Below are 11,488 nucleotides of genomic sequence, written 5' to 3' on the forward strand. Positions count from 1 at the left end.
CAACCTTATAGCTAGGTAACCTTACATATGGCAGTGGTACCAATACAATTAAATAAAAGTAGGAAACTACTCTACTACAATATTATCTATTTTTGTTGTAGCTTCATTGGATTTGCCTTATAGAGCTTGAGTTTTATGTCTAAAACCAATTTTAAGAGGAGAAAATGGTCAGGGGGCGCGGTCAGCAGAAGAACACACTTAATGGTCAACTATCTTCACCTTTTTATAAAACAAATTTTGTTTATTTGTGGCCAATTTTTCTATTATCTTTTACAGTCTTCAAACTTGATAGACATCAAAGTTAAAAAAATTGTCATTTCTAATTGTGTTTTGCCATAGTTTATAAATTATATGAAGATATATTTTTAGTTCTAGAGAATATTTTCAGACTTTTTTTTTTTTTAACTTTTTATTTATGATCTCATAATGGTGCTTCCTAGATAAAACCATCTTATATTTGAATTTAAAAACATCTAATTCTGATTTATTATTCATTATATTATTTTGTTCACATTTTTACAGATGAGATCATTGAATTGAAACCAGACGAGCTTATTATCCCAGATGACGGTGAGAAACATTTAATTTATTAACATTTGAGTGGGCGACCGAGTCCATGAGTAATGATTTTCTACAATTTATCTTACAATAGAAACACTCTTTACTCCAAATTAATTTTAAAAGTCTTTCTTAGTTTTTTCCCCTCCTAGTTATCATCTAATCATATTATAATAAATTATGGTGGCAGTAATATAGAAAAGATTAATGCAGCAGATTTTTTTTTCATATTGAGTATGAAATTGTAACCTCAGTGCTTTGCAATTTCGTTATTGTTCTTAATTGTCAATTTGTTACTAAAAATAGTTTTTTTTCTTTGGTTATTTCTTGGCTCTGCTATGATGCAACAATATTATGTTTTGCATATTTTATTACGTTTAAAAAGTAAAAAAACTATTTGTTAGTAAAGTGTTTCAATCAAATGTTAATTAGGTTTGGTAAGCTTTAGTTTGGTAGCCTCAAAATGACAATGATGTGTCTGATCTAATTTCCCAATAATCAAGACAGGTTTTGACCTGGTATTGTCATATTCAATATTCCAGTTAAATGAGGTGTGGCAGAAAAGTAATAAGACTGGCAACACTGCTAGTAACACAATCTGGTAACCCTGCGCTGTTGTCTTTGATAGAGCATGCGTATCAATACTCTGCTGTTGCTCAGTACGAGTTTCAACTCCTTCCATTGACTACATGATTTTTGTGATTACTATTAGTGAAGTTGTGTTTTGGTTGTGCTTAACGTAAAATGGAAAAGTAGAATTTGGAGCAATGTTGTGCCATAAAATTCTGTGTTAAGCTTGGTGAATCGGCAAGTGCGACATATGAAAAAAAAAACAGGCCTATGGGAACCTTCTTTATCACAAGCTCAAGTTTTTCACTGGCACGAATCATATTTGGAAGGCAAAGAAAACGTCGATTAACACCTTTCAGGGAAGCCTTCAACTTCAAAAACATCAAACATGTGAACACTCTTATGAGATTAGACCGTTGTTTAACATTAAGAATGTTGAGTGAACTCGTAAATTTGATCTTGATCAAGATCTCTTTTGCTATGTGATCACAAATGATGAATCATGGATTTTTTTAATACAACATTGCTCTCTCCATAACAGAATTTTTAACCCAAAAGGCATTCCTGTGGTTCCCCAGCCCTGCTATTCACCTGATCTCAGTTTCTGTGACTTTTTCTTAAACTGAAAATACTCCTCAAAGGACGTCATCTCAGGATTTTGGAAATTATCCAAAAGAGTGTAACGGACATACTGAAGACTATACCGGTTAGAGACTTCCAGTGCTGCTACCATCAGTGGGAACAAAGTCTCCATCAGTGTGTAGCTGCCCAAGAGAACTACTTTGAAGGGGATAACATTGATGTTTCAAAATAGATAAAAACTTAGGAAAATAAAAATCAGTGTCATTACTTTTCTGCCACACTTCGTATTTTGTGGCTTTGAGCTTACTCAACCTTATTTTTATTATTGCAAGCAGAGCCAGCAATTCTTCGTTATTTCCAGATATGAGAATATAATAATAATATTTATTTATTCTGGGATTGATCCCTTTAGAATAATTTACAGGCGTCAAAATAGAGGCTTTAGAGTAAATTACAAAATAGGGATGAAATTACAAGATGTCATAAAATAAAATAATACAATGAATCTAAAAATATACAAATAAACAACAATAATTAACAGAATATATAAAATAATGATAAAACAAATAAAATAAAACCACTTGTCATATCATAAAACATAAGATGTCTTCTGATAGTAAATAAAAAGAAAAAAGAATGATAAAAAATCAAATACAATTAAACTAAAAAATAATAAGTGAAAAGATATAGTTTCTGCTTGTGTACATATTTACAATTATAAACAAAAATCTAAGACATAAAATACAGAAAATTTATAAAGCTTTTTTGAAACTTTCAATTGTTATTCTTCCAGAATTGGGTGAACAGAAGGTAGTTAAAGATACAGGATTTGAAGATTGGAAAGGTGTTAAAACTATGAATAAAAGAGGAATAGAATTCCATATGGAAGAGGAACGGATGAGGAAAGATGTACCAAAGGCTGCGGTTCGATGGGCAGTTACATATAAGTCTGAAGGCTGTGAGTGGGTATTGCGGGAATGCTCTGAGGACTTAAGTTGAAGGATATCTGAGATGAACGATGGATGGCAGAAATAGATAACTTAATAGAGAAAGGAAGCAAGGAAATATTTACGACGGAAGGAGGGGTAAAGCCTCTTCAACTCTTCATAAAATCGGGCGAGAGGTGTCCCTGGGGACCCAAAGATGAATCGTACAAAGCAATTATTTAACCGTTTTAATTTTGCTTTGAGATCCCGAGAGACAACCCTGTAAACTACACAGCAATAGTTAAAGTGGGGGAATATCAAGGAAGTAACCAGGAGCCTGCAGGTTTCAAAAGGAAGTAGGTGATGAAGATAATTTAAATGCTTCAGAGTGGAAAAGGTACAACGGGAAATATCGGAGACATGGTTTTTCAAGGAGAGAGTTTGTTCTATAGTGATACCAAGGTTTTTAACATATGAATGGAATTGTATTGAATTGTTGTTTAGGAATAAAGTTGGAATGGGAGTAATATTTTTCAGGAGGTGATTGGATCCTATTACGATTGCCTTAGTCTTCTCTGCATTCATCTTAAGCTTGTTTTCTTGTGCCCACTGGCTAATTCTATTCAAGTCTTCCTGGATCTTCTCCGTAGCAACTAATAGGTCAGAAGGTGAGAAGAAAAGGTAAATTTGGAAATCATCTACGTACAAATCGTATTGAGAATGTTGGATGGGAAGATCATTGATGAAGATAGCAAAAACGGTAGGGGATAGTGATGAACCCTGAGGGACACCACAGGTGAGGGGTCGAGTCATTAATGGAGATTTATCAGGAACCACTACATACTGGGAACGATCGGATAGGAAGGATTGAAACCAGCGCAAAGCACTGTTGGATAGAGGAAGATTTCGTAGTTTGGTAAGAAGGATGTTGTGGTCAACCTATATATATGTAAAAATGTGAATGGATACAATTGTAAGTTTGAATAAAACTAATGTTTATTGGAAATTTAATATTTTCATATTATTCATTATTATTTGTATATTTTGTATTCATAAATTGTAATTACCAGTAGTTTATACAAGGGAGGAATCAAAGAGATAAATTCCTCCTCCTGAAGATAATTTAATAATTAAGATGATTTAATTATTTTTAATCTGGCTGCATACATCAGTAACCAAAAATATATATGAGTAGACATATGTATACATGTATAAATTTAATTTAATTTAAAAAAATCGATATGGCGGATCCATCTTTAAAATAGAGATTATTTTTTTGTAATTTCTGATATCACTAAATGGTATTATCTATTAAGAAATAGATCTGCTCTAACAGCTATAGATTTTATGAGATATATGATTTTGGTCATAAAGTTTTGTTATAGCTTCTTTGGATTTACATTAGATAGAGTTTTACGTTAGCGTGGAAGAACTTGACACAGCGCATTTTTATAATTCTATTGTTTTGTTTTTTTTTAAATATTTCTAAAGTGTATTTTTTATGTTTTCTAGTTTTACAAACAGCTTGACGTGATGAATTTTTTTTGTATAGTACCAGGTTTTAGTTAATTAAATCTAATAAGAAAAAATAAATCATTTTAGTTCTTTAGTTCATGGTGTCCATACTACTACTCTGTGATGTTGGCCCCCCATCCTCTATATTATTTTATTCAAATTAAATTATCTATTAATTATTTCAATTATTTTCAGAAATAGTTCTGTTGTTTAAAACATGAAGAATATCATTCTAAGCTAAATGTGGCAACCACACATATTGTGCAACTTTGTCACCCAATAAATCTTTTGGTTTAACGTCAGAAATCTGTGATTGAAAATTTTCATTCTGAGAAGTGATTTTTAGAATTGTGGGGTTTCTCAAAAGTCGCACATCTTTGTAATTAGATTTTTCGTGTCTGAATCAAAACAGAATGTTTCTTAAAATTATTTTGAACTATAGAACTCTTAGGGAAGCTACAAGGACTCCAAGAATTAATATGAAAATTTTCTATCAAAAGTTTTTTGTCGTTTTTTGAGAGTTCTGACAATTACCCGTGATAATCAAAGTTCTAAAGTTGACAGCAAAAAGGTTAGGGTGTCAAAGTTACACATAATTTGTGGTTGCTGTGTGTATCTTTGAATGGTATTCTTCATGTTTTAAACAACAGAACTGTTTCTGTATATAATTGAGAACTCTAAAACTCTTAGGGGCGCTCCCAGAACTCTAAAAAAATTTCAAATATTTAGAGGATGGGGGGCCAACAACTTCACAGAAATGAAAATATCATTTCATGTAGCTTTATTTTATTATTTTGTAGACCTGTGTTATTAATAGTATAAAGTATTAGATCAGAGTGTCAAGTTTATTAAGAAAACAGAAATTGAACTTAATAATTTAAAATTATTATTATTTATTGTTGCAGTTCACACCATTTTTATCGGGCAAGAGGAAGGACTACTATATAATTGTGGTGAGGCAAATTTGAAATAAAAATAATCTTAACTATTTCCTCATTCAAAGCTCTCGATAATTAGACTTCTTGATCTTGAACCCATTTTTTTTTTTTAAGACATTAAAGACCAATTGCACAGCGTGTGTACAATGATCTTTAATTGCAATTATCAGTCAGTATTGAAGAAGTGGCCGTTTGAGCAAGACTCATTAAAAACAAAAATTATCCGAGAAGTGTGTAAAAATAAAATTTCGTGTTGGATTATGTTTGGGGAATTGTTTCAAGAGTTATCATTCTGTAAAACAAAAGTAAGGGTCATCCTTCCAGAATAATTCATTATCTTGTACTGCTTCTTATAAATTTATGTTTATATTCTTTCATTTTTATTTATTTCATTTTATCTATAATTATATTCTTTCCTTCATAACTGAACCTAAAATGAGAATTTCATGTTACTCTACTACTTCGAATCTTTCTGGAATGAATGTTCAATTTAATAATGTGTTTTTATTTTATTTTAAGTTGCACACTTGCAATCTATCCCTCGTAATAAAAACATTTAGAGGAGCTACCTGCACACACGTTGTGCAATCATCTTATTTGTACAAAGTGACTGATTTCTATTGCAAACATGTTTTTTTATCAAAAATGCCCAGTATAAAGAAAATAAAAAATTTGGATTGTGGGGGTGGTCTCCAGAATATGAGCTGTCTTGAAAGGGTTAAATCAAGTTGAATTCTATTAACTTCTCAGACTAGACTGGCTTTCTACCCAGGTCGGTTCTTTTAACTCTTTGAAGATATTAGGATATAAGATATTAGATGATCTTTTGTAGTGGTAGTTGTTTATTGGGCATTATGTGGTAGTATTTTTTACATAGAGCAGTAATGGTGGGTCATCCTGGATACAAAGTTGATTTTTAACAAATGTATGCAATGGTCTCCTATTTCTAAATACCTCCCATTCTTTTTGAACTGCTAAACTGTTTTCAATGAAGCTTTTAAAGATTATAACTATTAGCTCAGATTTAGCACTTTGATTATAAAGGATAATTTTGTAGAACTCCTGGTGAGGGGGTTGCACGCTCTTTAAATAGGTATTTTTTGAGTCTTAAACAACAGAAATGTTTCTTAATATTATTGCAAACCCTATAACTCTTAGGGAAGCTACCAGAACTCTGATTTTTTTTTTTTGGGGGGGGGGAGTTCTGTTGACCCCACTCCCAAAGAGTTTTAAAAGGCTTTTGAAGTTTATAACTATTAGCTCAGATTTATATCAGATCACAGCTATTTAAAGTAACATGGCCTCTCTCACTGTATTCATTCCCTCCTCCCTCTTTCAGAGGATTCCATTAGCTCTTTACTGTTTCATCATACCATCGGCTTCTTGTTGAACCTGACTCTTAGTCCAGTAGGATCTTATCATATTAATTAAATTTCTGCATTTTTTTACCCAAGGGGATTCTTTGAACTCTTTCAAGATTAACGGAAGGATATTAGATATTATTTTATGTCGTTGTAGTCGTTTATTGGGTATTATGTAGTGGGTTATCCTGTATCCAAATATGATTTTAAAGAAATTTCTATTGTGGTCCCCTATTTCTAAATACCTCTCATTCTCTTTGCACTATTAAACTGTTTTCAGTGAAGCTTTTAAAGTTAATAACAATTAGTTCAAAATTATATCAACATCAATTTGAAGTAGCTAATCCTCCGTTACTATCTCTAATCCCCTCTCTCTAAAGAGATGGCATTAGCTCCTTTCCATACCTTTATAACAGAGGCTCCTCTGTCACTTTGGTCTATATACTCCTATGGTCGCGACTCCTCAAATCAAACTCTTCCAGTAGGAGTCCCTTGGATCTCTACCACTTCCATACTGCTCTCCTATTAATTTATATTGTTCAATTGTGTTGTAATATTTATTTTTAATAAGTATTATTGTTTATAGGTTCCAAGGATTCTACCATTGAGATGGAGAATTTCTTGAAAGATGGGATAAACATTGATTTAGAGAAAATTGACAATTCACTTCAAGTAACTTCTGAGGATAAGGATGAAACAAGCGAATATATATTAATACAAAATTGCTATTTGAATGATGATATAATGAACTGTCAGCCAGATGAGAATCCTTTTCAATGTTATCATTGTGAATATAAAACAATGCATAAGGACAAATTAAAAAATCACATACTGGTCCTTCACATAGATGAGAAGCCTCCTCAATGTCCTCATTGTGATTATAAATCAGTTAAATCTGCAGATATAAAAAAACATATTATAGCATGTCATCCAAATGAGAAGCCTTATCAGTGTCCTTGTTGTATATATAGAGCAGTATGTAAGGGTAATTTGAAAAAACATATTATGATCAATCACACAGGTGAGAAGTCTTTTCAGTGCTCTCATTGTGATTACAGATCATTTACTTCTATAGCATTAAGAAAACATATAATGCGCCGTCATACAGGTGTAAAGATTATACAGTGCCCTCATTGTGAGTATAAAGCAATAAGAAAAAGCCAATTAAATCAACATATAATGACCAATCACACTGGTGAAAAGCCTTTTCAGTGTCCTCATTGTGAATATAAAGCAGTACAAAAGGTCCATGTAAAACAACATGTAATGTCTACTCACACAGGGGAGAAGCCTTTTCATTGTCCTCATTGTGAATATAGAGCAGTTCGAAATAGCAGTTTAAAAAAACATATAATGACCAATCACTCTAGTGAGGAGCCTTTACAGTGCCCTCATTGTGAATATAAAGCAGCACTAAATGTCCGTTTAAAACAACATATAATGACCAATCATACAGGGAGGAAGTCTTATCAGTGTCCTCATTGTGAATATGGAACAGTACATAGGGGTTATTTGAAAAAACATATTATGTACCGCCACACTGGGGAAAAGGTATATCAATGTTCTATTTGTGATTACAAATCAGTTACTTCTACAACATTAAGAAGACATATATTGCGTTGTCATATAGATTAGATGTCTTTTCAGTGCCCTCATTTCAAATACAAAGCAGTACAAAAGGTCTATTTAAAACGTGTAATGTTCCGTCATACAGGTGAGAAGCCTCATCATAGTGCCCTCATTGTGAATATAAAGCAGTACAAAATATCTTTTTGAATATATGTGGGCAATCCCTGGTCTGCTGTAAGATTTGATCTGGCCCGCAAGACATTTTGAAAAACCCAATTAAAAAAAAATAATTCGCTACTTACTCATTCTAACAGAATCAAGTTAATGAGCAAGCTGAGTGGCGGTGATCATCAAAGAGTGGCCAATCACTGGCGGCGCAACAAAATATTATTGCTTCTCTATTGTTCTACACTAGATGATTCTAGATCATTCCTCCATTTTGCTTATACAAGCAGGTGGATGGCTCGAACTTTAGTTTAGTTCTATTTGAGGTACTGAGATGATAACTTCAACAAGCAATATCCTAGGGAACTGCTAGGGCAGTCAATTTGCTTTGTGACTTTGTGTGCATCTTGATTATATTTTGTTATTAAGTTAATCGAACAAAAAGTAGATGCAGAGGGTCACCAGTTTTAAAAAAAATGGACTGAAGAATTCTTTTTTATCTTGCTCAATCGTAAGCCTAATTGTTTGCTATGTAATGAATCCCTTTCAGTGATAAAAGAATTCAATATAAAGAGGCATTGCTCAACTAAGCATCCTATGCTGAACTCACTGACAGGACAAATAAAAAAAGACAAAATCCAGAAGCTTACAACAAATTTGGAAAGACAGCAGCAAATGTTTCATAAACAAAGAACACAACATGATAATGTTGTAAAAGCTAGTTTTATAGTTAGTTCAAAATTTGCAAAATCATTAAAACCATTTACCGAAGGAGAATTTATCAAGTAGTGGATGTTAGAAGTTTGCAGTGTTTTGTGTCCTGAAAAGAAAAATGAATTTGGAAAAATTAGTTTGTCAAGACGAACTGTTGTCCGACCTATAGAAATGATGGCTAATGATATAAAAATAACATGCACTGACCGTATGGCTGGTTTTGAATCATTTTCCATAGCAATAGACGAGAGCACCGATTTGTCCAAAACAGCTCAACTGGTTATATTAATTCGAGGTGTTGAGAAAGAGCTCATTGTTACTGAAGAACTGCTTGCTTTACAGCCACTAAAAGTAACCATTACAGGAGACATTTTTAATGAAGTTCAAGAGGTATTCACAAGTTTTGGTTTGCCATGGTCAAAATTAGTTGGTGTATGCACAGATGGTGCACCTTCTAATGTTGGCTTACTTAAAAGTTTTCATCCGAAATTTGAATGAAAAAGCAACTGAATTAAATGTGCAAAAAGATGAGTTGATAGTCCTTCATTGCATTATCTACTAACAAAACTTGTGTTATAAGTCCATTCGACTCCAGAATGCTGTGGATGTGGTAGTTAAAACCATAAATTTTATTCGCTCCCGAGGGCTTAAGTGAGTTATCAGCTGAATATGACAACATAACATATTATTGTGGTCAGATGGCTAAATAAAGATAAAATGCTAAAACGGTTTTATGAGCTTAGAAATGAGATAGCAGATTTTAGGCAAATAAAAGATTAACCACTATCTTAATATAATGACCCAAAATGGATTTATGAATTAGCATTTCTGGTCGACCTTACAGGCTAAGGCTATTTGAATGATTTATATTTGAAACTTCAAAACATGGACAGTTAGTAAATGATTTGAACTACCATTTGAAAGGGTTTCAGAACAAAATCTGCTTGTGGGATGCACAGATGCTGTCTGGTAACAGTTACAATTTCACCACGCTCTCTGCGTATGAAAATATTGCTTATGTTCAATATGCCGAAAAACTCAAGTTCTGTCAGAGCAATTTTCGAACAAATTTAGCGATTTCAAAAACATGGAAGACTGTTTCAATTTATTTGCTACTCTAACAAAATTCTCAAATACACTTGGATATAAACTGCAAATGGAGTTGATCAAGATCCAAGAAAACTCACTCCTATAATCTAAATTTGAAGAAGTGGAGTTGTGCGATTTCTACAAAAAAATTTCTTTGTAGTGTTCTCATTGTAATTATAAATCAGTAAGTTCTAGAGACTTAAAAATACATCTAATGAACCAACACGATGGTGAGAAAGCCTTTTAAGTGTCATTGTGAATATAAAGTAATAAAAAATTCCCATTTCAAAAATAACATATTGATCCTTCACACAGGTGAGATGCTTAAACAGTGTTTTTGTTCTGATTTTAAATTATTTTAACTATAAAATATCCAATAGGACCACTGTTAAAATCTGAAATTTTCAAAAGTTATGTGTTTTTGTCGATGTTTATGGTAAATATAAACCTTACTTGTTTATTTGCTTCAATTTTTTTTCTTATTTGATATAATTTTATGTGTTAACAAATCTCTCGCAAGAACATAAAGTTCATACAAAAAATATAATTATAAAAAAAGAATCAAATTATTTAAAACTTTAAATAATGAAATATATTTATCAATAAGAGAAGTATAATAACATCTAACGGCAATCATTGTTTTAGTGCATATGGGCACTATAAATGGTTCATGGTGAAAAATAAAACTTTGATAGAAGCTGCTTTTTATCGTCTTATAAATAATTGAACTTAATTTTGCTTCATTAATCGCTACAACAATGAACAACTTTACTTAGGCACACTGTTACATTTGTAAAAAGTGAATAAAGGCTTTTCTTTTGCTCAGTTAAAAATATGCTGGGAATTAATATTTTTATGTTGGAAATGGTAATTGAAAAAAAAAAAGTTAAGGTAAAAGAAAACAAAATTATGAGAAATAGTTGACCGTGGACGACGTACGAGGAGATGGTTGGGGATGCGGTTAAAGAGAAACTCAAATAAGTTGATGCAACTTATTTTATTGTGCCAACTTTTCGGCTAGAGTTTCTAGCCTTCTTCAGGGCTAAGAACAGAAGAAGATAACAACCAAAGTAAGTATAGAAAATAAAAAAGAAAGTATAAACATACAATGAATAATTTAAAAAAATAGAATTAATAAAATGAAGTGATGAGAGAAGCGGGAAATAAAATGTATACATAGGTAATTGAAAAACTGGGTAAAATAACATAATTAAGGAAATGAAATAAAAATAAATGTATATAATGCAAAGAAGTATAAACGTATTAGTTATTACTAATTTAAAAATTGAAATATGGAAAGAAAAAGAAAATTGAGAGGAAGAAGATATATGTAACAATAATAATTTATAAAGAGGCAAAATATAAGTAAAGTATAAGTATACCATAAGAAATGAATAGAAAAAAAAAAATTGAAAACACCAATAATAATATAGTGAACATAACTTATAACGTGGTTAAGGAAAATGGAGAAAAAAAGAGGTAAAATAAAGAAAGCAGAAAA

General features: G+C 31.7%; 1 protein-coding gene across 1 annotated transcript in view; it reads left to right on the forward strand.

Annotated features, from left to right (window-relative positions):
* The window catches only part of LOC106690287 (zinc finger protein 665), a 37,679-nt gene that overhangs the window by 8,356 nt on the left and 17,835 nt on the right, over positions 1-11,488 (forward strand). Inside the window, exons 5-9 of the mRNA XM_067051000.1 lie at positions 523-570; positions 5,057-5,104; positions 7,037-8,083; positions 8,735-8,913; positions 9,013-9,288. Coding sequence (XP_066907101.1) covers positions 523-570; positions 5,057-5,104; positions 7,037-8,083; positions 8,735-8,913; positions 9,013-9,288 — 1,598 coding nt within the window. The remainder of the gene's footprint in view (positions 1-522; positions 571-5,056; positions 5,105-7,036; positions 8,084-8,734; positions 8,914-9,012; positions 9,289-11,488) is intronic.

This window comes from Halyomorpha halys, unplaced genomic scaffold, assembly GCF_000696795.3.
Source record: "Halyomorpha halys isolate HHAL.00 unplaced genomic scaffold, Hhal_1.1 Scaffold1643.1, whole genome shotgun sequence".
Lineage (NCBI taxonomy): Eukaryota > Metazoa > Arthropoda > Insecta > Hemiptera > Pentatomidae > Halyomorpha > Halyomorpha halys.